We start from the raw sequence: 27,263 nt of genomic DNA, 5'->3' as shown, positions 1-27,263 counted from the left end.
GGCAGACACATCTCTGGCACACTCAGGTTAGCCTGGACTGCGCTGAGAAGCGTTATTTTGAGGAAAGGCATTCGTTTGACGGCAACGGGGTGTTTGGTTGGTTGTTTTTTTCCCACATTGGTGGAAATGTTTAAAATCTGTCTTAACCAGAGAAAAACTTTTTAAAAGTCACAGCACTAAGTGTCACCGGTTTCTGTTGCACTCCTCTCTTGCACATCCCCGACAGCCTCGCTCCTCCACCCTGGCGCTAGTTGCCCTCCCACCATTAGCATCTACCCCAGGTACAGTGCATCGAAGCTTCCGGTCTTACACCCCACCAGCGGCCCTGAATCGCTAGGGGCTTTGCTCCCCACACCACTCGGCTTCGGGCACAGGGTCACACCTCACACCCTTTCCAGCCCCAGCCGAGGTGCTCCCTCAGTGACTCGGCCCGTGTCCCGGTGCCAGTGCCGGCCAGCCGCAGGCGAGAAGCGCTACCGGAAATCGATGCGTGTCGCCGTCTCGGTGATGATGGGGAGCTGTAAAAACCCGACATGGAGAAAATCGTGGCTAAACCCGGCCAAAGGCCGCCAGCACAGGGAGCTCTGGTCGTGCTCCCACTCATCTCCTGAGTCACCTCCTCAGCCCCACTCGCTTCCCAAACACACTGGGAGCATTCCCAAGACGGGCGGGCAGGGTTCAGGCTCCCGTCCGCCGAGTTTACAAAAGGCTATTTCCTTTGCTAAGTGCTTAACACCATCTGGTTATCTGTGAGACGCTGGGCTTCTGTTACCCGCCCTGAAGGACTTCTAGCAGCTCAGCTTCGTTGCGGCTAAACGCTGAGGGAAGTCGAGGGCAAAACCCATCTGGTCTGGCGAGGTGTCCCTTCACCTCCACCGGCCAGGGCACAGCGGCCAGGGCACCGTTAAGATTCTTCTCACCCTGCTCCCTTCAGTCTTATCCAGCGTTATTGCGGATCCAGCCTCTTCCACCAAACAACAGATGCAGCCTCTAATGCAAATATTGCCATTTCCCTGCTGAATTAGCCTTGTCACTTAGCCCAGAAGCTGGCAGCGTTAAGCCAGCTTGCATTTTAATTTGGCCCTGAAGTTACTTATTTCATTATTGATCAAACATAATGCTGAATCAATGTTCATCTTGTTACCTGGGCCATTTCCATGTAATACAGTGATAGCACTGCCTGGAGTTACTCATTCCCATCCCAAAGTGACTTTACCATAAAATCAATGCTTGTTTGTTACTGATATAAGGCAGCATCCGTGGGATGAAGAGCAAATAAAGCAGTTACGCCACCACGATCTAAAAGTTTGGACGAAGTGTGTACGTGAATAAAGACTTTGATATTTAAATGTATTTTATCGGCATCAAAATCATCCTACCCAGGCCGATGGGACAGAAAATCTCAGGCTGGAAGATGACGGGCTTTGATTCCGTAGGTGTTGCCATTTGTAAACGCTACCTGCGACCTAATGGGAGAATCGTTTCTTAACCAGAGCAGATGTGGGCTGTAAGCTCTTCCGGGCGGGGACTGTTTTGCAAAAATAGTAATTAATACAATAGTAATTAACGATTGTGTCACAAGATTAGACTCCGAGTAGTGTTATCTTCGGTGCAGCTGCTGCTCTTTTTCTTTGCTTGTGTTCTACCCTCTAGCTAATAAACCCAGTTACAAATTACACGAAGCTGCCCGCATCCCCGGCCCTCCCGGGCGGCGGCCGGGAGTACTGAAAACATTTTACCCTGGGACTGCCCCGCTTTGCTTCCACGCAGACACCGAACGCTGCCAGATTTGCCGTTTGAGTGGCAGGTTCGTTGCCCGTCGGACCAGCACGTCCAGGCCCCCACGTCTGATACATTGTCTCCATCCCTAGGGGAGACACCTCCCGGTGAGGGTAGACGGACTAAGAGAGCCGCCGAAGAGGCACCGTCCCAAGGCAGAAGCCCCTGGGGGCGAGTCAGTGCCCGGGGAGGCGTGAGTCCCCCTCGGTGCTGGCCGGGGAGCTGTTCTCCGTTGTACTATACGGGCAGCTCTACCGAGGGCGTATGGGAGACCGGAGCAGCAGAAGGGGAATAACCTGGATTTAAACCCGCTGGTATAACTTCAGAAACCGGGAATATCCCCGGCTCCGGTCTATAAAGGCTGGAGCCCTCCCGACGGAGCAGGAGCCAGAGCTGCGCACAATCCCGCGGCCGCAGAGGAAGGCGGGGGCTAGGTGAGGGTGGCCTCCGCCCGGCCGATAAGCTAAAGATGTGACGGACAACGGCGCGACAAAGTTTCCCACAGTTGTGTGAGCTCTCGGCCCGCTTCCCCGCTGCCGGGGAGCGCTGTGAGCATCCACCGCCGAGGCCGGAGTCACAGCAGCAGCCCGACGGCGTCAAGGCACAACAGCCGACGGGCGCTGGAAAGTCTAACCGGTGCAGCAAATATATTGGCATAAAATTAGTGAATTGCACTAGCAGACTGTAAATCATCTAAACGGTCAAACCACAGATATGAATCATAAATTCCTATAAAGATTAATGTTTCCTAAGATTCACAGCAATTATGCATTTTTTGGACAAAAGCCTTCTCCCAACCTATCATTCCTGAGTGCTCCTTTTCTTATTTTCTTTTCCGTGCAGTCTTTCCAGGTTTCGCTGGGATTTCTAATGAACCAGTTACCAAAGGAAAGGTTTTATTAACACCTCTGGAAACTATAAAGGGTGAAGGGAAGGAGAAAGAGACCAGATAGGAAGCTAGGTAACACAATATAGTGACCTATTGGCAACGGTCCGAAAGCAAATCAGCAAAGCACCACAATGGTGGGGGGAAAGGGAAAGAAAGGGGAAAAAAAAAAAGAGAGAGAAAACAATAATTAAAAAAAAAAAAAACAAAAAACAAAAAACCAACAACCTCAGACACATGGAAAAGGAAAAAATAACACCAAGAGGCCAGCTTTGCCCAGGCTGCTGCTCAGGGCTGCCCCGGAGTCTTCAGCATCTGCTGATGGCCTCTTAACTTTGCTTACCCCCTTGTGGTACACCATGTAGTCTGGTCTGCTTAACAGCAGCAGCAAAAAAGAGAACACGATTGCGAACAGAAAGAGGACATTATTTCTGGAGAAAATAGGCTGGCAGGAGGTGTGCTGGACTTCAGTCTCCCAGGCACTGTTTTTTCCCTTCTCGCCTCTGTGCAGAACTGGAGATAATAGTTGGGGCCGCAGGTAACTGAAGTCTGTTCTTATTCAATTTCCCTAAATGGCCCGGAGAGCACTTAAAAGCCCGGAGAGCTTCTGGCCAGGGTTTTCTTATTAACTAATTTCACTTCGATCCTATTAAAGTGTATGCTTTATAACCTTCAAATGAACCTCTCCCTCTCCCTTCTGAAACAAAGCCATTACCTTTTAATGTCAGAGTAAAGCTTTTACAAATGTTGCTCCCTCCTTTTCTGACACCACAGGACGCGTGGCACACAAACAGCCTCGGAGCACCCATTGCTGCCCCCACCCCAGTACCCAGAAATTCTCGGTCGAGGCTTGGCAGTCTTGGGCAGGGGCGGCAGAACACAGAGGCGCCGTGGGCAGAGGGCGCTAAAAAATGAGAATGGGGAGATTTGCTTTATTTCTCTTTGGGAAAACCACTGCAATAATGGTTTTTAAATGGATACATATATTTACCATTTCAAACGGGTTCTGCAGTTTCCTGGTAACGCTCACCACGAATGGTAATAATAAAAGATGAAGTATTTTTTCTCACCTTAGGTCATTAGATTTACAGACAAGGTAGTAAATCATTTGAGCTCCCCAAACCTTGAAGGAAAGGTGTGCGCCCCTTCTCCTCTCTTCCCCTTTCTGAAAAAAAACTACAATAGGAACGGAGACAAAACAGTCGCAGAGGCTCGAGGAATGTCTCCCTCTAATAGTTTACTACTAATAATAATAATAAAAAAAAGTTGACATTGGCTGCAGAGCGTGGACTGGCAGTGGCCTCGTCCCAAAGCCTTAACGCGACGGGTCATTAATTGTGTTTTCTTTTCAAATCATATGTCATTGCAATTAACAGATTCTGATCAAGAGACTCCTTTCAGATTGATTCCATATGTGATAAGGAATGTGCAGCTTGTTATCTATCTGTCGCCTTGGAATTATGGAAAAGCTTCAAACGTGTAATTTGAAGAGTCTTTTACCCAGCGCTTTGATCTCTCCCTCTATTTTTTTTAACTCCTTTTTAACTGCGGTCCTTTCTCCTAGTACCCCTTGCTTGTGTATTCCCTTCCCTCGGTGGTGTGCGACACGCCGCAGCTCCCACGGGCCCAGACGCAGGCACACCGGCACCGGGCGCTCGCCTGAACCCGCACCCTGCCGATACTCTGCCGCAACTTTCAATCAAGCACACAGCGGCTGCTCGGTCGGGCCGTGCAACAGAGAGACACCCCTGGGACGGAGCAACTTCCCGGGCAGTATCCCGCGGTCCCCTCCGTCACCTGTTGCCTGGCGGAGAGGGGCGCGGGGGTCCTGAGCGACAGGAACTGAGACTGGGACTGGGGAGGGCGCGGTGCTGCCCGTGGACAGGGTCCGGCCGGCACCTCCTCCCGGAGGGGTTGGTCCTGCAGCCTCGGAGCCGGCTGCGGGGTTGGGGAAGCCCAGCTGCAGCGGAGAGAGGTTTGGTTTTAGCTCGGGAACCGTGTAAGCCAGCCGGGAGAGGAAGGAGGCGAGGATGGGGGGAGGGCGGGCGGGCAGTGGGGGGAGTGTGTGTTTGGGGTAATAAATCAGGAGCCGCTCTCGCTGCTTTGACAGGTCCCGGCCAGAAGACACGTGTCTGTCCGGCTAGGAGCGCTCAGCCGCTGCGGCTCCCCGGGGGCGGCGGCCGTCGGGCCCGCACGGCTCCCCACGGCCGCCCCGGGAGGATGAGCTGGCTCCAAGCCTCTCCTTCGCATCTCCCTGCGGCCTCAGCCAGGCAAAGCACCTCCGGCTCGTCTTCGCTCCCCCTCCTGCTCGCTCCTCCTTCGCGGGGAAGGGGCTTTGCTCCGCTCCTGTCGCCGACCCCCGTCCGCTCTATCCGTCTCAGCTCCGCCGCTTCTCGCCTCGTACCCATCCGCTTCTCAGCCACGGGCTTGTCGCGGCGCCGCAGCGACCCTTCTGCTGCCCAAGGCTTGCGGCACTTCTCGCTGTGGACACCAATTCCACACCCCCGGGAATATGTCTTCTCTTCTCCTTCTCTCCAGCACCGTTTGCCATCTTCGCCTTTTTTCTCTTTTTCTTTTTTCTTTTTCGTTTTTTTCCCCCTTCCCCGGTCACCCGAGAACTGCATCCCTGTAGGTTTATCCTCCCGACTGTTTGGTTCGGCTACGTTTACTCCCCTTCTCTTATCTATTAATAATCCATCCCTCACCCTGACCTGGATCTATTCGCACACATAAATCTCTCACCTCCCGTGTCCGCTCCCGGTTGCCCACCGCCACGGCCCCAGGGAACTCCCGCTCCCAGCCCATCTCCGCCCGCCACTGCAGGCGACTCCCGTGGAGCAGGAACTATTATCGATTGTGCTGCTGATTAAAAATTACAAAATAGTTTATGCCAGACGTGCATCCACAAAAAGACGGGGCCGGTTGTGTGGGACACCGTGTGCCACTCGTGCCCGCCCGTGGGGAGCACAGCCTGGCTGTAACAGCGTGGCGAGCACGACCGCATCAGACGGTGACTGATTTGTCCGATTTTTCACACTCATCCCTGAGGCAGAGATTATTAAAAGTTGTGGTCTGCATCTGAACTCTCCATCCACTCCCTCAACATCGCCTGGCCTCAGTCGAGTGCTTCCTACAGAAAAGTTTAAAGCCAGCCAGGACGTGGGGGTCGCTGCCTGATTTCCTTTTGAATTAAAAAGAAATAAACTTATAACTGAGTTTAATATTGTTATCTCCCTTGCATTATACTATCAAAGGCAGCAACGCTGAACACAAGAAAATAAATTCGTCCAACTCAGAGTTGTTTTTGCACTAGATTAGCAGATAGGAAATGCTGTAAAGATGAACTTAATACGATTAGAGATGTTTCCTACAGATTTTCATATATTGATTCAGGGAATTTTAATTCTGAAGCTTGCTTTGTTATAATCCGCATTTATTACAAGCTGATATAGTTTTATTATAGCAAGCTACCAAGGTCGATTCCTTTAACTGCATAATCTGACATGAATTTCATTTTTAAAGAAATGTAGTTATAAAAATCCATACTGTGGGCACAGTGGTTATATTGTACCTAAATCATATTTTAAAGGCAATAAATCCAGAGAGTATTTAGGGAGAGAGGGGAATATGGTTAAACGGCTTCTCTTCCAGTTTCAACTCCTCAAAAGACCCTTCAAACTTTTTGTTTTATTTATACTCCGAGTATGTAAAGAAGCAGATGCCAGTGGCGGGTTCAGGTCCCCTTTCCTTGAGACAGCCACATTCCCTCGGGTTGTCTGAACTTCTGAGCTGGCTGTGCACGCAGCCACGGAGTAGGGTACATTGGCGCTGACCAGAGACAAGCTTTAACTATTTCTACAAGCCTAAACTGCAACTCACACCCTAGTTTCGGGGGAGGGGAGGAGGCAAAACAAACAATCAAAAAGCCTAATTTAAAATGTGTTGACCGTTAATAATAATTAAAAAAATCTTATTTGGTAATTAAAACGTATCTTCACTCCTTCCCAATCGCTCCTCACAAGCCCCTGCCACTGCTCCCTTTGCAAATGTTGCACGTACCAGGTACTTCCTTCTCAGCCTTGTAGTGATTCAGAACAGAGGGAATAAGCAAAATGATCATAAATTTCCTAATTAGAGATTTCGCACCAAGACAAAAAGGTGTTAATGAGTTTAATTCCAGTGCCTGTCATTGTCCCTTTTTTCACACCACTTATTTACTAATGGCCCAGAGGGCTGCTCCCGTCTCTCCTTTGTTAAGATTTTAATTTGCCTTCTTTTCTGCCTTTGATGTAAAATTGTGACCTACAACTCTTTGAAGTCCCTTATTAGGAGGAAAATTAACTTAGCTTTCCACTGTATCTGCCCGCTCTTAGCCCAGACAAAATGTAGAGAACTTCTTAAAGATGCAGTACCTTAGGAAAAAATCAAGGTAGCTCTGTAAATGCATTTTCCCCGAAACAATCCAACAGACTTTTAAATCTGTTTCAGGAGGTGTAACCCTCACCAGGGCCTGAGCGGGGAAAGGGAAGAAGGCAACATCTTAATAAAGAAAACAAAAATGAACACGGGCAAGGATGTGCTGTAAATTTGAAAATCTGAAAAGGGGGGGAGACAAGACACTTTACTTTTTAAAATGTCATAACTTTTTCCTGTCCCTCCTATGTGCCGCTCACAGCTGACACTCTAGCTTCCTATGCTCTGAGGGGGGAGGGGGGCACGAAGGAAATTATATCTAAATCTATCTCTATATAATTAGAATAGCATGAGGCAGGGTTAAACCTTTGTAGAACACACAACTGATTGGCGATCGCTAAAACGAGATTTGAAAGCAACTCAAATAAAAGATCGCGACGTCAGTAAACAGATTTAGAAAAAAAAAAAAAAAAGAGAGAGAGAGAGAGAGAGCGAGAAAAGGCAGCTAGTGACAAACCCGGCGAGAACGAGCTCTGGGCATGAGAGAGAGAGGGAGGCAGAGGGAGAGAGAGAGACTTAAAAGAAATAGGAGGGGCTTGTGAGAGACTAGAAATGTCAATCAGAACCCAGAGTCCCAATAATCTCAGGCAATCTGTTAGGACCTGACCTGGGTCCACTCAGATCAATAGGAAAAGTGAGAGAAGAAAGAAGCGATCGGATCGTTTACCGCGGCTGCCGAGGACAGGAGGGAGCCCGTGGCCTCCGCGCACCCCCGGCTCCCCTCCTTCATGTCCGCCGGAGTTTGCGGGAAGCGCTGAAAGTGCGGTCGGTCGGCGAGGGCGAGCGACCCGGCTGCCTCCTCCGCTCTCGGCCCTACTACTTTCTCCCCTTTCTCTCCCTTCTTCCTCTCTTCTCCCCCCCCCTTCTCCTCCTCCTCCCCCCTCCCCTGCCCCCGCTCCCCCACCATGTCTTTCCCCCAGCTGGGCTACCAGTACATCAGGCCGATTTACCCGGCGGAGCGCCCGGGCAGCGGCGGCTCCCGCGGCGGCGCCGAGCTGACCCCGTCCGGGACCCTCTCCAACGTGCTCTCCTCCATGTACGGCGCGCCCTACGCCGCCGCCGCCCAGGGCTACGGAGCCTTTCTGCCCTACGCCGCCGAGCTGCCCATCTTTCCCCAACTGGTAAGAGGCACCCCCGGGGCTCGCCGCTCCCTCCCCGAGATGATCGGGCCGGGGTCGGCCCGGGAGCGATTCGCGCTGGGGATCAGCCAGGGAGGCCGCAGGGAAAGCTGCCGGGAGGGCTGTCAGGGGACAGATGAGGCGTTATCGCTGTCCTGCCTCGGAAGAGCCGCCGGAGAGGGGCAGGGCTGAAGTGCCGACCCCGCGGATTTCCCCCGCTCCGCCCGCAGGCTTTGAAGGCTGCGATGACCGGACCCGGCTGCCGGCGGCTTCGCCGCGCTCACACACCTAAGAAGCCACGTCCTGGTTCCCGGGCACGGGCAGAGAGGCAGCCGGGGGGACAGGACTGCCTGGGTCGTAACGTACTCGGGACGGCACCGCCGTGGCCGAGGAGTTCGGCCGCACGGGGAGGCAGCTCGGCTCAGCCGCCACGCTATTGCCGAAATGGGGCTCTGCTCCCGGTAACGGTAGTGGGGCGGTGGGATGGAGGGGTCCTGGGCAGGGCCCGACGCGCTCTCTCAGCCGGGCCGCCCCTTCCCTCTCGCTGCAGGGCGCCCAGTACGAGCTGAAGGAGAGCCCGGGGGTGCAGCACGCCGCCTTTCCCCACCACCACCCCGCCTTCTACCCCTACGGGCAGTACCAGTTCGGGGACCCGTCGCGGCCCAAGAACGCCACCCGGGAGAGCACCAGCACCCTCAAGGCCTGGCTCAACGAGCACCGGAAAAACCCTTACCCCACCAAGGGCGAGAAGATCATGCTGGCCATCATCACCAAAATGACCCTCACCCAGGTCTCTACCTGGTTCGCCAACGCGCGGCGGCGGCTCAAAAAGGAGAACAAAATGACCTGGGCCCCCCGCAGCAGGACGGACGAGGAGGGCAACTCCTATGGGAGCGACCACGAGGGGGAAGAGGACAAGAGGGAGGACGAGGAGGAGATCGACCTGGAGAACATTGACACTGAGAATATCGAGAGCAACAAGGACGAGCTGGAGGACGAGCTGCAAGATACCGACCTCCTGCACTCCGACTCCAAGACGGACTCGGAGGGCTCCGAGGGCTTCGAGGACCTGCCCGGCTCCGAGGAGCGCTACCTCAAGGCCGCCGATAGCGACCCGCACCACCTCCGCCATCACCACCTCCACCATCATCACCACCATCATCATCACCATAAGTGCGAGCTCCCCATCGCAGCTCCTGCTGGCCTGGAGCCCCTTAAGCCGCCCCTCCAGCCGCCACCGCACCACCTCTCGCCTCCCTCCTCCGCCTCCTCCTCCGCCGCTTCCTCCCCGACGGACGGCGCTTTGGCCGGCACACTGCCGAAGCCCAAGATCTGGTCTTTGGCTGAGACAGCCACCAGCCCGGACAACCCCCGCAAGTCTCCCGGCGGCGGCTCCCCTCCAGCGGCCGCTCCCCAGCCGCTGCCGCTTCCTCCCCCGCCTCCCCACAGACTCGTCTCCTCCTGTCCCCTGGGCAAGTTCCCCAACTGGACCAACCGCGCCTTCTCGGCCCACCACCACCACCCGGCCCCGCACCCGCTGGCCTTACTGAACACTCCCCACCTGCTGGGACTGGGGGCCGGCCCCGCGGCGCCCCCCGCCGCCGCCTTCCCGCGGCCCGCGGACCAGGCGCAGAGCGCAGAGCCCGCCGGAGCAGGTGACCGCTGAGGGATGGGCCGGGCCAGCAGCCGCCGCGGGGGGCTCGCTACGCGGAGCAAGAGGCCTCACGGCACCTTGTGCGTGGGGCCGATGTGGGGGTCGCCGGTCCCGCGGGGTCCTTACAGTGGCCATGGTCCGACTCGTCTCGGCGCAGTCGTCGGGGTTCAGGTGGTGGCGAGAGGGCGGCTGCGGGACCCCCGAGGGCGGCGGCTGGGTGGGAGTGGGGACCTCCTCCAGGTTTGTCTCAATCCCCAAGAGTTACGTTTCTCGGACGGAGATAACTTTTGTTGCTGTGGTTGTTGCTGCTCAGATGGTCTATGGGAAGGACCCGGCCGTACGGCTTACTCCAGGGTTGTATTTTCCTCCTGATGGTCACTCTTGCAGCACAGCAGTTGCTTTGTCGTATTTGCAACTTGTGGAGCGATCTGAAGTCTAGAGGATTAATTCAGGGATGGGGGGAATAAAACGGGGGCTATAAAGGAACTTTCCCCCCCCCTTCTCTTTTTTAGATCGATCTAGTGCCTTGGAAGTAGAGAAAAAGTTAATAAAGACAGCTTTCCAGCCAGTGCAAAGGCGGTAAGAGATTGCTTCCCCAGTCTCCTAACGATATAATGCAGGGAGTTGTCAATGGTTAGCTTATTTTCTCTGCTTCTTTAGTTCCCTTTCCAGGTCATTTTCTTGTTCTTCCTCTGCGTGCGTGTGGGTTATTCTGATTATACATACATTTTTTATTTTCTGCTCTGTCTTCTGGACTTTGTGAGCGCTTCTGGCAGGCAGGCCAAGCTGCGGTCGGGGCGGCGGGGCCGGGAGATTGCTGGGCTTGGGGCCGGGCCGGGCAGGAGCGCATCGGGACCTGCCGTTTGCCCCAGAGCCCCCCGATCTGCCTCCAGCGCGATTCGGCAATAGGAACAAAACAAATTTAAACAAACCCTCGGCTAGCATGAAAAGTTCAGCGGCTAAGCCTTGTCGTCCTGAGTTTGACGCAGCGGTCACTGAAATCAATCATTCATTCCTTTGATTGACGGAAGCCACGGGGATCGGGCCTGTGGTATTTTTGTAGCTAAATAATTTTGCTCTAAGTCATGCTGAAAACTTTCCATATTTAGATTAAAAAAACAACAACAACAACAAAACTAATGCTAAAAATATTGTACTGGCCTAACTTGTCTAGAAATCCTATTAAATATATATTTTTTTCTGTGTCATTTTTTTTTCAGGCCCCAGAACCAGCTTGATGCCGCTATGGTTCTATCGGCGTTGTCATCATCATAGTTTTTTTTTATTGCTGTAATGACTGTAAAAAAAAACCCCAAACAACAACAAACAAATCCAACCAACTCTGTATAGTTACAACCTGTAAGCATGTCCGTATATTAAAACTAAAAAGGAAAAAAATACCCGCTTCTGTACTATCATCTGGATTAGGCGAGTTTGTGAGGTTTTTGGAAGTTCAGTGAGAATTAGGTGTTTCGATTTTTTTGGTTATTGTTGTTGTTTTTGTACATACGGTAAAAAATGTACATATATGTGAACCAAGATGTACAAGAAAGTATATATTTTTGGCTAATAAATAAACTGTTGCCACTTTGACTACACTCTCTTTCCCCACCTCTAGAGTTATTTTTCTCCCTCTCTTCCCCCCTTCCCCCCCGCCGCCCCCAACCGCCTGTTACTGTTCGGCCGAGACCGCGGCGGGATCGGCGCATCCTCGGGCGGTGCCGGGGCTGCCCGGAGGCGGAGCGGGCCTTTGCCACTGCCGGGTCGGGCGACGGCGGGCGAACGCTGGAGCGGCAGCGCCCCCTGCAGGCGCCGTCCCTTGGTCCCGGAGCTCAGCGGTCGGTGGTGGCGGGGCGGCTGCACTGCAGAGAGAGGGGAGCGAGTCCGTGTGCGGCTACGGGGGCAGCGCCCTACTCCAGGAAAGCTGACGGCCCTGGAGGGGGGTTGGGGGGTGGTGTCTGTCGGCAGCGGCTAGGCGGCGATCCATCGCCGCCCAAGGACCTTATTACCGGGGTGCCGTCTATTGATCCGCCCTTACCCCCTTGGAGCGCGGTGGCAGCGCGGTTAATTGAAACTTCGGTGGTCGTCAGTGCCACGGCGGGTCGGGAAGGGAACTGTGTTACTTCCCCGCTTCGCCCCTGCCGCGCGTCCTGGGAGGGGGGATGCGTGTCGAGGGGTGCCTTTCTCCCAGTCCGTCGTGTCAGTGCGCAGAGAGCGGGTCCGGGGCTGGTCGTGACCGCAGAGCTGCGCGGACCTGGTGCGGGTCCGAAGGCACCTTTCCTTCCCGCTCTCGGGGAGATGCATCCGACCGGGAGTTACAGACCCAAAATACCGGGCCCGCGAAGCGAAGCAAGGCGCAAAGGCACGTACAGGCAGCCAGGTCCCCTCCCTCTACCCTCTGACCCCCGAGCGGTTCAGCCGGGCACTAGCCCCAGGCGCTGCCGTTTGCACCTCCGCCGGCCTCACCCCGGGCGCTGCGGTTTCTCCGCCGTGCCCGGAGCCGGTCCCCCGGCCCAGAGAACTTGAGGCTTCGTTTCCTCCGCGAGGTGCTGAAAAGCAGCCTAATCCGGAAGAGGTCCGACCGCTTCCAGCAGCGGAGGGGGGGCCCCGGCCCCCTCCCGCCTCATAGGTTGAGGTGGTTGAGGAGCGTCGACTGCTCCCCTCTCCTACCCAACTTAGAATTACGCGGTTGGGAAGGCTCGTCGCTGCGCCCCCGGCTGGAGGGGCAGCAGGGAGAGCTCATAGCCCTGCTCCCTCCTGTTTTTTGTTCCCAGGCTTGTCTAGGGAAAGAATGAGAAGGGCCCCTCACCCTTCCTCTCCTTACAGTCTTGGAAATGGCATAATTATGGGGGTGGTGATTAAATAGATGGTGCTTTTCTCATTTTGGTGACAGACCCCACGGAGGAGGAGGCTGCTGGGAGCTAGGAAGCCAGAGCTAAAATGAAGTTAAAGTACAAACAGAAGCACATAGCTGACATGCTTCAAGTTTAGACAGTACAAGATATGCAAATGCGCAGGGCTGTGCGGTATTGACATTTTGAGGTCATAGTGATAGGAATGTATTATTTATAGGATTGGGTTGCACTGGGCCGCTAAACTACATTCTAAATCCTAGCCCTTTGTAAGCGATAAGGTTTATACATAGAGAGACTGTAAACGTGTGTGTGTGTGTGTCTACACACATTTTATATGTGTGTTTTAATATTTCATGATTAATACTCCTCCTGACAGGCATTCTGGTGGGGAGAGCCTTCATAAAGTGCTCACCTGCAGCTTTCCAGGCTGTTGGTAGTGATGGCTGCAGCAGAGCTGGTCCTAGCCCTGACCCTCCAGAAAGGCTGTGGAAGGGACCCATAGAGTTTGCAGCAGTGTTATCATCTCTGCTTTCTTACCCTTTGTCTTCTTCTCCATATGTCCTCTCTGCCTACAGTTCTCCCTAGAAATGGTGTTCGCCTCCTCGCAGCTCTCACAGGTCTTGTCTGTCTCTCTGCCAGGAAATGTTCCCCCTCTCTTGCTCCAACATGCTCCTGAAATGAGGGGAAACTCAGTGGGTGGGTGGTTAGAAAGTGGATTATTTCTCATGTAAATTTTATCCACTTTGTATTCTCGATTTTCCCTTAGCCAATTCTTGCTGAGGAAAAGAAGGGGGAAAAAAAAGAAAAAAAAGATTAATGACATGTAAAATGGGAGGGGTGGGGGGAGAGAAAGCTAGAGGCAAATTTCCACATCCCCTTCCTCTGGACATCCTGGTGGGTTTTCCATAGAAACTTTCACACAGTGGCCAGACAGATGCTTAAAGGGGATGGAAGAAAATAATGAGACCACGATGGGAAAACAATTGCATCCCCAGCTTTCTAGCTCCATTAAAGGCTTCTTTGCCTTTGCAGCATTGCCCCTAGGCTCCTCATCCCTGCAGAGCCCTCTCCCTTTTCCCGGCCAGGGGGATGTTCCTGCAGCAGTGGCGGCTGCATGGCAGCCATGGGAAAGCTGCCCCTTTGGCTTCTGGAAGTGAGAACTTGGTTTCCCTGCTGAGGGAAAGCAGCTTTTGTGCCTGCCTGGCTTCCCTATTGTGGAGAAAACTCCCATTAATTTTGTGAGGAAACATTTTGTTATGTGTGTTTCAACAAAACATTAAAAATCCTACTCGTATTTTGTTTTAGAAATGGCTCTCACAGCTTGCCAGCCTCACTGGAGCCCCATCCAGGCCTGCCCAGGACAGCGCAGTGAGGCCTCTCTCTCTTGCTGTTGGCTGCTCTTTTCCTGTTCAATCAATTATCTCCCTAGCTAGTCCTTCTCAAAGGTGAGAGCTCATTATGCATATTCATAAATCACAGCTCCCAGACCTGACACTGATTGATGTAATCATCTCCCACTCGCTCCCTGTCTGTGCGGGGTGGCCAGAGGAAATACGGGTGAGGAGGAGGAGGAGGAGGAGGAGGAGGAGAAGGAGGCAAGAGAAAGAGACTTCCAACTTGTCAAACCCACTTCTGCTGAGAGTGGTTTGCTGGGCGCAGTGGCCGTGGCAGTCTCCCCATTCACCACAGCCAAAGTGCCCATCACAGAAATACCAGTGAGCAGTCCCCAGTACAGCTGTTATGCAGACAAAATTCCAAGAGTAAGGAAAAGATCCAGCACCGTTTTCACAATCAGACCATGCATTAAAATACATCTCCCAATCTATACTAGCACTTGCTGTTATTTTCCTTCAGTAGTTAAAGCTGCTTTATCCCCATAAAAGCACTTGTATCTTGGGTGGGTTCTGATCATAAGTATTCAGATATGTGATAGAAAATACCTTCAATATTGTACCTGCAGCTGTTTTTAGTAGCTATGTTGTAAAAAAAAAAGAAAAAGGAAAAAAAGAAAGGAAAAAGTAGTGAATGATGTAAGTTACTGCTGCCAGGATCTGAGGGCAAAAGGGCTCCTTCAGACCAGCCTACCAGCTTTCCAGGCAGGAGCATATATCTCAGCTATGAGTTGTTTCTCAAAGCATGCTCCAGCATGGCAGCCTTTCAGATGCTGTTCAGATTGTGTGATTTACCTGTATGGTTAATATTTACACTTTTAAAATACCTCTTTTTATCACTTTGATCAGAACAATCAGTGTACCAAAGTAATAATACAAAAAAATATATGCCCTAGAAATCATAACAAGATACAAATCAAAGGGAGTCCTAATCAAGTACTTTTGAGAGTGTTATCTTCCTTGTTAACAAATGGTAATAAGAAAATTAAGGCTTATAGCTTGCTTGCATTTTATCTAAGAAAACCAATAAAGATATCTGATGTTCTTTGTTTTGTATGTTTGAATGTAGAGTAATGAAGAACGTGTACCTTCTAAGGCTTCATTTGCTCTATGGGTATTAACCCTTCAGGATGCCAGTGAGAGTCTGAATCTGCAGAAGATGAGGCTGTGCTGCCACCCGGGGTTGTTTGGGGCCTGCCTTTGCTGCAGTCAAGACAACATCTTTTTTTATTAAATGCTGAAATTGGAACAAAGCAACAATGGCTGCTTGCTAACTGTGCATGTCCAACAGGCCTCTTTACTATTCAGCAAATAGAAGATATTAAACAACATTTTGCTTAAAGGTACACTGAGGCCATTTCCATTAGGACATGGTGTCATTCATTTATTCACATGTTAAGTGGATGTCCTTGTGGCTAATGAGTAATAATCAACAGTGACTCCACTTTATTCCTTTGCTCCCAGCAATGTTAAATACTCTGATGGAGTCTCTTTGCTGACACACTAGAGAATATGGTTAAAAAGTGCTAAAGGACATTTTTGGCATAGAGCAGCCACATACGCACATGCTGGAAGTAGCACTTTTATTACTACCTATTCTATTAGGCTTTGTTCCTCTTTAAGGCATGGTGTGGGAAACTACTGATATTTATTTGAAGGTTCTTTATGCTTCAGAAGCTGAGAACTCTTTTTGCTTTAGAAGTCGGTGTTGGTTATTGTTGGGAGATGAGCTCCAGTCCAGTTGGTTTACAAAACAAATCAAACAGCACCTTATGGTACTGCTGTTAGATTCTGTACTTGACTTCAGATAAATGTTTGGTGGAGGAGTGATGCAGGATAAAACCATTCCTGCAAAAAATCTGGTTTGACCTTTGTTTTATAATATAAAGTAACTCCCTACCAACTAATTAATCCATTCTATAATATCAACTGCAGCAAAGTACTAGATTAATATATATTTTTTTTTCCTTTACATGACTGCTTATACTGGAGTCTGCAGCTTGGTTGTCTCCTGTGTCAATTCCCAAAGTCTGAAAGGTATAAATGAATCATTCTTGGCCATGATTAAGCTTAAGTTAGAAATAAAATATGTCAATCAATCTGGTTGGAAATGTTCCTGCTGTCTAAGTTGGTTATGCAAAACAATCTAAGGTGTGTAGGCATGCTCAATTAGGTCAAGGGATCTGCTGGCACTCCTAGCCAGAAATGTGTGTCAGTTGGATTCCTCATTATTTTTAGAAGTGGTGAAAATGCATGTCAGTAGGCCAGCTAGCCAGGCTAGAATAAAATTACTTACCAGGTATGCATAAAGCTGTGAGTTTAATACATTAATATACTTGTTTTCAAACAAAACAGTGCAAAGAAAATATGTCTATTTCTCTCTCTCTCTCCAGTAAATGAGTCACTCTATTGAATTTCTCAGCAATCATCAGTATAATTCACACTGGACTGTGCAATACTCAAGATACCTTAGCAGCAAAATTTAAGCGCCTAAAACCATAGATGTAATGTGGAATTAGATACGAGGAGTAAAGCATCAATTTGCTGTGTTACAGGCTAACTTGCTTCCAAGAGAGATAAAGCTTCACTAGGAGATTAGAGCTGCCCCATTCCAAAATAATTTAATGAAAAAGGACACTTGAGATGGCTATTGAACAGCAGCACTTGTGCTGGTTCTCTTAGAAGGAGACTTTTGCAAGTGATTCCTACAGAAGACAACGTCAGAAATAAGTGCTTGACAGACACATTTCCTCCAGTGTGTTAAATCATAGCCTAGCACTAAACAAAGTGTTTCTGTATGATCCCAGGGGAAAAAGAATGCAAAGAAAAGCAAGTCTAAGTGCTCATGCCTGCTTTCCTGGCATTTGTGTACATGCTGAGATTACCTGCATTGGCTAAATGACAAGGGTGAAATCCTCTGTTTTTAAACTTTTCATGTTGGCGCTTTGAAACACACCGAGAGCTTGGGCATGGGGAAGAGAAATTGGATGAGAAACCACCTAAGCACGACACTCCAGCCTGTTTTTGTTATGCAAAAATCCCCCACAATCCCGAAGAAGCAACAAACTAAATGCGGGAAACTGGCAAAGGAAAATAAAAACACTGCTTCCAGGAGGCAGGACTAGTACTGCAGGTGAGACTGGTGCTGCCTAAAAACAGTTCTTACGTGTAGTGTTAAAGATGGCAGTGCCCCTTTAAGAACTGCACCACTCAGCTAATATTTTCTTTCCTGCCAATAAAATGCAATTAAATCTCATGAATTAATATATTCACTTCAGGAAGAATTCCCATTCTTTTCTTTGGATATCAAAATGGAGCCATCATCAGTCAGTTAGTTAAATAGGAGAATCTGGAGAGTAAGTAAATGGAAGAGCTTTCAAATGCAGGGCTGAAAATGCCCAATGAATGTGTAGGGGGCTTCAATAAAAAGATTTTGACTTGTGTTTTCACCCCTTTCCCACTTTGCTCATTGTTTACTGACACTGCTATGGACACAGTATTCAGTCCCTGCCCGCCCCAGCCCTGGGATGTAAAAATGTCATCTCTATTGTGCTGCCGGGCTTGCTTTGATGCTGCCGCAACCCTTTGTGTGCCCTTCTCAATCCCTTTATAAGGCTGTCCTGATTGTCCATACTGAACATTGCCACAAAAGCTCGTCTTATTGAGAAAATAAAAAAGTCAGAGAGGGGCCAAATGACGGGAGATTGGGCCTTTGCTGCAAAAGACCCACTATTCACATTCAGCAGTCATTTTTTCCACCAAGGGATTACAAAGTTGGGACTGTGGCTGCACTGGCAAAGCCATTTGAGATGCTTTCTCTTTTAATTTTATTTATTGTTGTTGTGCTTTTTAAAAAAGGCTGTGTACTACTGAGGACAAGCATTAAATTCTAGGAGCAGTTAGGAAGGGTATTTTTGCTTTTCCAGCTGCTGCATAACACTTGCATGTGTGTTTCATCTGGGAAGTTTAGCCAAACAGTTTGTATGGAAATTCAGCTACATAAATGTTACACAAAGGGCTTGCTGCGATAATAAAACAAGCCAGAAACAGACCCTATCTCCCCCTACACACGTATTTGCAACTGAGAACCTGAGGGGCTAAGTTGTCAGTCTGGAAAACCTCTGCCAGTTGTTCTTTCCCTTAATGCTACTCTAACTTGTACCAGTGTTCACGGGCAGGATGGAGACAAAGGCTGGATAAGGTCTTATTCTTTGGGAATGGGCTATCGGAATGGGAGGACAGTGATTTCATGGCTTTTGTTACCGAGGTTAGGGACCGAATTCTCTCACTGAATTAGAATGGTAACAAGTGGGACTGGGGATCTCTGGGGCTTTTGTAGTGCACTCATCTGAGAGATTGCGCTTTTCTCAGCCCTTCAGATTTATTTTGCCAAAGTTACAGGGCAATTATGGAAATGCGCCCTTTGAAGCTGGGCCGATTTCTCTTTATTTTCTCTTCCCTCCCACCCCCCCAAAGCAAAGCCTCCCTCGCCTCCTTTCTTCAGCAAGCTGGCAGTCACTAGGCAGCGAGGTTTCGAGCGGCCATTCAAATATTCTTTTGAGCAGTGCGAGAAAGTTTTAATAAATATATGTTAAAAAAATAGACTTTGAAGCTTTTTGGGAAGGAAGTGTAAAATAACAGCAAAGTTTCAGCATCCTGGAAAATGGGCTCTGTGTTTGCAAGGTGCTGGAACATGAAATGCTTCCCATGAAAAGAGCCTCAGTGCACTGTGGCTGGAGCCTGTCCGTGGCATGCAGGGTGTTTGGCTTCCTGGGCACTCCTGGTGCCCTGCCACACCGGTGCAGGTGGCAGCTCTGCTTCAGCGCTTTGCTCCTTACCCCTCACATCTCCCCAACAAGAGGCTCAGGACAAACAGAATTGTGCTTTTGCACCTTTGTACATTATTTATCACCAGGGTTTGGAATCTCGGTGCTTCGTGTGAACTAAGAGTGTTTTTGACTTTACTTGGTATACTAATCTTAACGAACTATGTTTGAAACCAGATGGTGAGACCTAGAGGTGGGCAGGCTGTGACCAGGTTGCTTTTTGCCCTGAAACTCAGTTCTGTATGTTGCTGTTCACTTTCTACTCCATTTCTTTATTTATATCAGGCCACTTTGCTTTTCTAAGATAAATTGGCATTTGCCTGGGCCATTTCTCAAATGCTACATTCAGACTTGATGTAACAGCAGAAAGTTTCTCTTAGGCATTGATTTGTTCAAAAGCATGAAAACCCAGCTCAGACTTCTACACAACTGTTCTTACAATAAATTAATACTAATATTTATCATTATGGGTGCATACAAAGTCTCAGCAAACAAAATTTCATGTGAGCTGTGCTCAGTGGAGTTGCAGTAGTTATCATGGGAAGAGTACCACCTCTCCAATCTTCTCCTCATCCTCCTCCCCTAGTTCCCTTTCGCACACCTGAGTTTCCCCAGCCTCACATAACTGATGAGGATTCCTTCCTATTCCTATCTCCTCCTATCTTGTATCCTCTTAGTATTTTCTGGAACTCATCCTGTAACTTGGATAAATTCCAAACCTGCCCAAACTGAATCCCTTTTAAATAGCCCTCCAGGAGTTTTGGGGTATCTGATTAATTACAATGTATGGGGTATGGTGTGCTCTCCTTTTGTTTGTAATAAAGAGAGGAGGACTTGTAGAATGCAGATCTAGGTTTGGGTATAGAACCTTCAAATGGGTTTGGGTTCTAGTATGTTGGTCTTCTTTAAGAACATTTCTAATATTGAAAATCTAAAAGTTAAAAAAAGACAAACTTGCTATTAATATTAAGAAGCCACCTTGCTGTAAATACAACAGAACGGAGAGGTGTACTGTTGGCACCACACGACATAATCCTAGGAAACATACAATGGCAAATGACTATGCCTTGCTAGGGAAATCAGGGAGGAAATTGAATGCATGAATAGTCATTTCTTTTCTGCCTTTGTCAGTTTCTATTATTCTAAATCTACATAGATACCAAACAGCATACTTATGTTTTGAAGCTCAAGCTTGTCACAGATGCTGCAAAGGGTCTGCTGGCAGCATAAAAGCCAGATACCACCCTCTAAGCCATAGGGTGAGCTTTCCTAGCTTAACCTTTTTCTTGGGGAGAGACAGAGAATAGCTTTCTGGGCAGTACAACCTGCCTTTCTAGCTCTTGCTGCCCTGGACAGCCAGGCACCTGGATCCCCATGTCTACATAGTCCCTGTGGGAAGAGACATGTCTTCAGACTACCTTTAGGTACCTCCAAGAGGAGTGGTACCCCTGTCCCACAAGAGAGGGAAGTTTTGTATGCCTTTGGCTGCCACTTGTAACTATAAATAATTGCTGTGTCCATGTCCCCTGAAAACCACTATAAATGCCAATAATGAAAAAAAGACTTTGGATCATACTTACTTATGTGATTTGCTGAGCTCAGGATTCTCCAGCTTCCCCAGGTGAGGTCCCTCGAGCAGCTCTAGCCTGGGGTTGGTTTTGCAAGGTGTGTTGTAGTAATCTGGCCTTAAGGCCACGGAGAGATAGATCACCATGACAAAGTCTCTGCCTGGAGGTAAAGGTCACAGATTTTGAATACTTTGGGTATTTTGTAAGCCACTTCTGACAATTCTAAAGAAAATGAATTTCCATGTTGAGTGCTGTCAAAAATGACCCTCAGGATGCAACATTTCTCTGTGTGCTTGAGTCAAAGCCCACTAATAGCTAGAGCAATCGTCAAGAAGAAGAGATCTTCCAGGTGCTGTGTCTTTCAGGGAATAATTCTGGTTCACTCAGGTTGAGTTTTAACCACTGGGCCTTGTATTACTCTGTAGTGTGAGCAAAAGAGTAGGTCAGAGTTGTGACAGTCAGTGTCTCAAAGGTTTAAAAACAGAGGGATGAGCATTATAAGCTATAATGATAAACTCAATTGCAGTACAAGAGATGATGTCTCCCTATTATTTGTACAAATAGACTTTAGATATGGATGTCTGCTCTCTGACTGTCAGTGGGAAGTGTGTATCTCATAAGGCTCTGACCTGGTTATCTTCTAACCTTGAGCAATTAATCACTGGCATCTAATAGGGAGTAGCTGTGCATGGGGTCATTTGGTATCCAGCCTGTTCAAACAATGGTTTCACCCTTTCTATAGTCATCAGATCTATAGCTTCCCTAAATATGGGACCACTCTTTTAATTTGTAAGGAAAACTAGCACAAAATGAACCTCCCTTTGTAGTGGGAACCACTAATTTAATTCTCCTTAAAAAAAAAAACCCAACCCCAAAATACCCAATCCAACTCATGCAAAATAAAGAAGTTCTGCAGTAAACCCACCAAATACCAAGGTATCAGTTGTCAGCCATGCTGCACATGCAAGGAGGGGAGAACAAAAAGGGTCCCCATTCCCCCTTCATGTAGGTCACCTATGTTCCTAGTGCCTGTGTTTGCAGGAGGGACTGGGAAAGGACTGAAACCAGTTTTTTTTCCCATGCTGGCAGGGAAGGCCGAGGACTTCCCTCACCATTTCAATCATTTGCAAGAGGAATGGCTTTGTCTGCAGCAGAGTGTGCAAAATTGGAGTAAGGTAGTGAAGAATCAGGCCCCATTGATTCTTTGTAGTACCGGAGCTTTGTTTTTGAAGTGCTGTATAAATACAGGTGGTGAAGGAGATAATGCACAGCACTGTTCCTTTGGGACACTCAGGGAGATGGCAAGGAATTCCAAAATACAGAGTGTGGTTTCTCTTCTAGCATTGATCACAAACATTAGTTGAAGAAAACACCCAGAAGTAGTAAATATGCAAATTTGTTATGAAAGAAGAACCTACAAGTAGCTACTACATTAGAGAATTTGTTTAAGGATATTTGATGCTTGTGCAGAGTTTATCAGATTATGGGGTTAATTTGCAGATTCCTTTTTTTCTTTTAACAGCAGAGGTCCTCTTTTAATTTTTTTTTTTTTCTCTTTTCTGCTCCAATACTTTTACTGGAGCTATCTCACTTCTGCTAAGATACAAGAAGTGTGTTTACAGTGTAATATAAATCTGGGTTGGAGAATACCAATTTCATAGAAATTAGATGGTAGAACACTGTTCCGCTATTTTGTTGTCTAAATTATATGGAAATTGATCTTATGCGAGGAGTAAGTCCTCACAGAAGAGGGCCCTTAGGCTTTTGGTTTAATTATCATAAGCTCCCATTTAATTAAACTTATTAAATGGTTTGGTGTAAGAGCAGACTATCGTTTTGCAGAAGCTTTCTAGAAGGAAAAAAAAAACCCAAACCCTAGCTGCTTGTGAAGGAAATAACACTTTCCTTCAAAGATGTTTCCTTAGATATAAGAGCAAGAGTCACCTAGGCCATCCTCTCAGGCACCTTCAAACTTTGTACCCACAGGCATTTCAACCTGTTCCTTACTATGGGGCCAGCAAGTTCAGTTTGACCTGCAGCTGCTATTTCAGTTTACAGGCTAGACATTCTCAGACAACGTTAACACAAGAAGCAGAGGATGTGAACAAACCACAAATACCTGGAAACTAAAACCATATCCTAATCCATCAGAAAAGGGAGGTTTCATGACAGAATAAATCCCCAAACTAACCAACTAAGCAACAAACTCCTCAACTCCCTAAGCAAGCCTTTATTTGCTTTCAGAGCACCTTGATAAATTAGTTTTGGATGCTATGGGATATGTTGCTTGTATTGACAGGAAATGGAAGTGGATGACACAGGAAGCCACTTCCAGTCTTTCGTTAATAGTCAATCTTTTCATGAGACTTTACTTCCATGAATACATGCAACAAACAGGGTTCACCCTAAATGTCCTGGCCAGCCGCATATGCAACCACAGTCCATGGTACCTATCAGATTAAGCAGGAAAGACCTTATCTGAGACTTAGATATTATAAAAATCTGTGTTCTGCTGAATTTGTCTCTCAAGCACTTCCTACAGAATCCTGGCTTTATTCAGTCAGTCACTGACACTGCTGGCTTCTGGGAAATGCTGCACATCATATTTCATTTTACAACTCAAAGCTTTATCTAGGTTAAAAAAAAAATCATATTTCTTGATACTTACTGAGAAATATACTGACTTCTCCAACCACAATGCTGAAGAATAGCACTATGTATTAAAGCTTGTGGGACTGTGTCCTGGCTCCTTAAAAAAAGGGAATAATTACAAGAATAATTAGCTGAACATGTGAAATTGAGATGCTTCCTCAGGGACATGGAAAAAGCGGATTAATAAAAGGAAGAAGGACCACTGTGTGTCAGGGACCTAATAAATATATTTAAGGACAAATAGGTAGAAAAAGAAAGTACACATTCCTAATGTTGATAGAAAGCCTTAACTGTCTAATGAATTTCAGAAATTGGTTGAGAATAGTTAATCTGTGTGATAACATGACCCTCAGGGGTTAGTTGGATCTGTGAATTCTTATCCCTCTGGGGACTTAGCAAGTTTCCAGAGATTCACAGCAAATTCTTACAATGAAAAGGCATTCACAGTTGGAAGATTTCATGCAGGTTTTGCTTCTGAATGCTCATGTTACACAAAACTTAATATAGTGAGATAATGGCAGAGAGTGAAACTCGGTACTAGCCACGTTTTCACTAACAAACAAATCATGCACATTTCGGTTTGTTACGGAATCACATGTAACTCCAGATGAAAGGGAGTGTTTTACTATAACAATACTTGATTCTTAGTTGCTTCTCTATGCTAAATTAAACTCTATTTACATGCTGGAAAGCAAATGTATCAGTTGGTATTTTCTTCATTGGATCAGGCATTTCTTACACACCCTTTACAAAAATTTCATGGGAACTCAGAAAAACCCACCTAACTTACACAGACTAGAGCTATAAAGTGCTTAGTAACTGCACTCTCATCAGTGCTTTAGGAGCACTGCCAAGAGTAAGGCAAACCACGTATTTTAGAGAGCTCAAAAGGAGTGTAATGTGCGACTGACCCAAGCAGCAGCATGATCGGCAAGTTTCTTCTTCTGGAGCTGGTGGGTTCCAGCACTGCTGGAGGGGACTGAAATGTGTCCCTCTGTGAGCATTTCTTGTTTGCTTGAGATGCTGCGTTCTGGCTGGCCTAGGAAAGAGGTGCAAAATGAAAAGCAAAATTCCTTCACAGGAGGTTGTTTTTACACCCCCCCACGAGACTATTAGACTCAGATTTCCAAAAGAATTTAGGGCATTTAGGCACCCAAATCTCACTGAAATCTCCTCTGAAAAATCTCAGCTGTAGCTGATAGTGACATGGTATAGTAATGACTTTTCCTTTTGAAGAATGAGATGGATTTCATTTGTATTAGCATGGATGTAAAGGTGCAGAAGGGGCAAAAAAAGAAAGATCCTGAGTCTGCAGAGTTGGCAGTACCATGGGTTGAAAGGATGTGTGCATCCCAATTTGTGTGGGGCAGCTATAGTTTGTGAACTGCGCTCGCTTCCAACCTGTGCTTTTGCTCAGACTCTAATCCAGAGTTTATGTTTCTGCACAGCATTAAAAGATGTGAGGCCAGAGAGCAATGATCCTGAAAATAAAAAGCAGACACACATTTTGTGCCTATATCTCTGAGACTGTACCTCCAGAACACCCTCTGAAAAAAAGTAAGATTTGTTTGTAGCAGTGACATGAATATAAATGGTGTTGAAGGTATACTTTTCAGCTGATATTGCAAAAGGGAATGCTCACTGCATAGTTGTGCATAGGAGGTCCTGCTGAAAATACTTATATATAATTTAACAAAAAAGAAGCTTTTGTACTAAGAAATTATGGCTTAAAGCTTTCTTATTTGGGAAAATTCCAGCCTTTGTGCTTATATCCCAGTTATTACAGTAAAGACTTCCAAATGGGAGATATTTTAGAAGAAAACAGTACCAGAGTGATAAGGGTACTGTGCTTATTTTTCTTCAAGCAGTGGTATGCTTTTAGTTTGAGATGGAATTTTAAAAGGTTCTAGATGAGATGGTAAAAATCAAACATATTCTTATAATATTTATATAAAATATGTCAAGAAAAAGGAATAACAGGGACTATTATAAAACACTGTCTGAGGAACAAGAACAATAGCAGGGCCAGAATGCATCTTATTGACTATAGTTATATATAGAGGGGGGAAAAAAGTATGAATCTATCTGTAACGCAGGACAGTAAAAATTATGTTAGAGTCACAAACCTTCAACTAAATAAGAACAACATCTCATCATTCCATTTAACTGTTCACTTAATATTGCTGTTGCAGAAAGACTTAAATCTAGAAAGTTTGCCTGGACTGCCATTGCTAAAAATACACACATCAGCCAAACTAAGGTGATGTTCCCTGTGTCTGAAGATTAGTGTTTGCTACTACAGTATCTTTTTTCCTGTAGGGGTATTAACATACAGATAACCTTAACAAAAAGAAGGGTTATTGGCAATGACAGAATGGCAAGGAAGATTGGTGAGTAAGATCCAAGAGTATGAGGGGAACGATCAAAAAAACATCACAGAATCTATCATCAGTCTGTTCCTGGGTACCTACAAGAGAAAGTGAAGCTTCAAAAACATGAGTAGAAAGCTGATGATGGGGTGACAGAAGCAGCTCCTTTCCAGGACAATGACAGAACAGTAATTATAGACAACGATGACATGTGATGGAGAGCTTTTACCCTCCAAACATACAGGAAAGGATCTAGGCAGAACACATGCATCAACACACTCTATGAAAGGAGGGGTAGAGAATGAAAGGAAAGGTGAAACTCATCCTCTACCACAGCCGTATCACCATACTTACAGCATCAGTAGTGAGGAGAGCTTGATGCAAGAGAAAAATAGATGTGTCCCTTTGCAGAAATAGAACAGTTCAGAGCTATATCTGTGGGGTCTGGGCATCTCCCATGCCCTTATGCTGCTGGGGGCTGAGCCTTCTCCTCACTATGGCATACCAACAGCCTGCGTGGATCATGCATCAGTGGTGGATGCTGCCAGCAGTGATCATGAGAAATGTACTTAGATATTTGTTTCAATTTGTTACACATATAGTTACAGTGCTTCCTGTAGGCTGAAGATCTCACAAAACAAAGAGAGTGTCACATGAAGTATTTGAACTGCAGCTGCTCTGACAGAAACACTGAACAACTACTGATGTCAAAAGCCAGCCCACAACCCTTTACTACAATGACCAGCTCTGAATGTCCACAGGTTGAAGTGTCAGAAAGCAGCACATGGAAGTACTGCTTCAAGGAGGGTTTGTTGGACTCCCATCTAATTTGGTGCATGGCTTCTTTCACACACCAGAATGATCTTGAAGGTCCTTTCCATTCTGTAAGTTGGGCTTGACCACAGCCACCACTCTCTCAGCACCACAGTGGCATCAGACCATCTGATCCTGAGCTTTCCAGCACTGTGGATAGTGATCTGGTGTATTTTTACTCCGAAGAAAGGATAAGGGATGGCTGGTTTAAGAACCATAGAATGGCTTAGGTTGAAAGGTGTCCCATGGGCAGGGATACCTTTTGACTAGACTTGGCTGTTCAAGGCCTCGTCCAACCTGGCCTTGAACACCCCCAAGGACAGGATACTATTACCAAATAAAATAATGCAGCCTAGGATTACTTAACCAAATCATCAGAGAATGTGTAACTGTGTAACCCAACATATTTGATTTTGTATCCACAATATTAGTGAAAGTCTTAAGTACAGTAGCCCATAACAGAGGAAAAAAACCAGCACATACACAATCTATTCCACATCTACAGGGAAAAAGTCCATAACGAAAAATACAGTTTCATATTTAGAGAAAGACAAAGTCAAGACCTGGGCACACTACACCAGGTTGGGGCTTGCAAGAGCAAAGTAGAATAGAGGGGCAGAATTGCCTTCCTTGATCTGTTGGCCACACACCTTTTGATGCAGCCCAGGATAGGGTTGGTTTTTTGGGTTGCCAATGTGCATTGCAAGTTCACATTGAGTGCCTCATCAACTTGCCCTCCAAAGCCCTTTTCTGCAGGGCTGCTCTCAATTCACTGATCACCCAGCCTGCATTTGTGATTGGGACTGCACTGACCCAGGCATAGGGTCTATCACTTTGCCTTATTGAACTTCATGAGATTGTCCTGGGCTCACTTCTCCA

At 47.5% G+C, this 27,263-nt stretch overlaps 1 protein-coding gene and 1 long non-coding RNA gene across 2 annotated transcripts; one reads left to right on the top strand and one right to left on the bottom strand.

The window, feature by feature from the left end:
• The first annotated feature begins 7,669 nt into the window (after window positions 1-7,669).
• Window positions 7,670-11,471, top strand: IRX3 (iroquois homeobox 3). The gene is made up of 4 exons (XM_064160399.1): window positions 7,670-8,259; window positions 8,807-9,911; window positions 10,423-10,489; window positions 11,131-11,471. Exons 1-4 carry the CDS (start codon window positions 8,044-8,046, stop codon window positions 11,183-11,185), a joined length of 1,443 nt encoding a protein of 480 aa, XP_064016469.1. The 5' UTR covers window positions 7,670-8,043; the 3' UTR covers window positions 11,186-11,471.
• A 1,357-nt stretch (window positions 11,472-12,828) lies between these two features.
• Window positions 12,829-23,293, bottom strand: LOC135184229 (uncharacterized). Its single transcript, XR_010305926.1, has 3 exons — window positions 23,219-23,293; window positions 20,563-20,710; window positions 12,829-13,437 (listed from the first exon to the last, which is right to left on the bottom strand). It is a non-coding gene; the product is annotated as an uncharacterized LOC135184229 (long non-coding RNA).
• Between the last annotated feature and the right edge of the window lie 3,970 nt (window positions 23,294-27,263).

The sequence above is a fragment of the Pogoniulus pusillus genome, chromosome 20 (assembly GCF_015220805.1).
Source record: "Pogoniulus pusillus isolate bPogPus1 chromosome 20, bPogPus1.pri, whole genome shotgun sequence".
NCBI lineage: Eukaryota > Metazoa > Chordata > Aves > Piciformes > Lybiidae > Pogoniulus > Pogoniulus pusillus.
The sequence above is the reverse complement of the archived record's forward strand: the minus strand, read 5'-3'. Positions and strand labels throughout refer to the sequence as shown.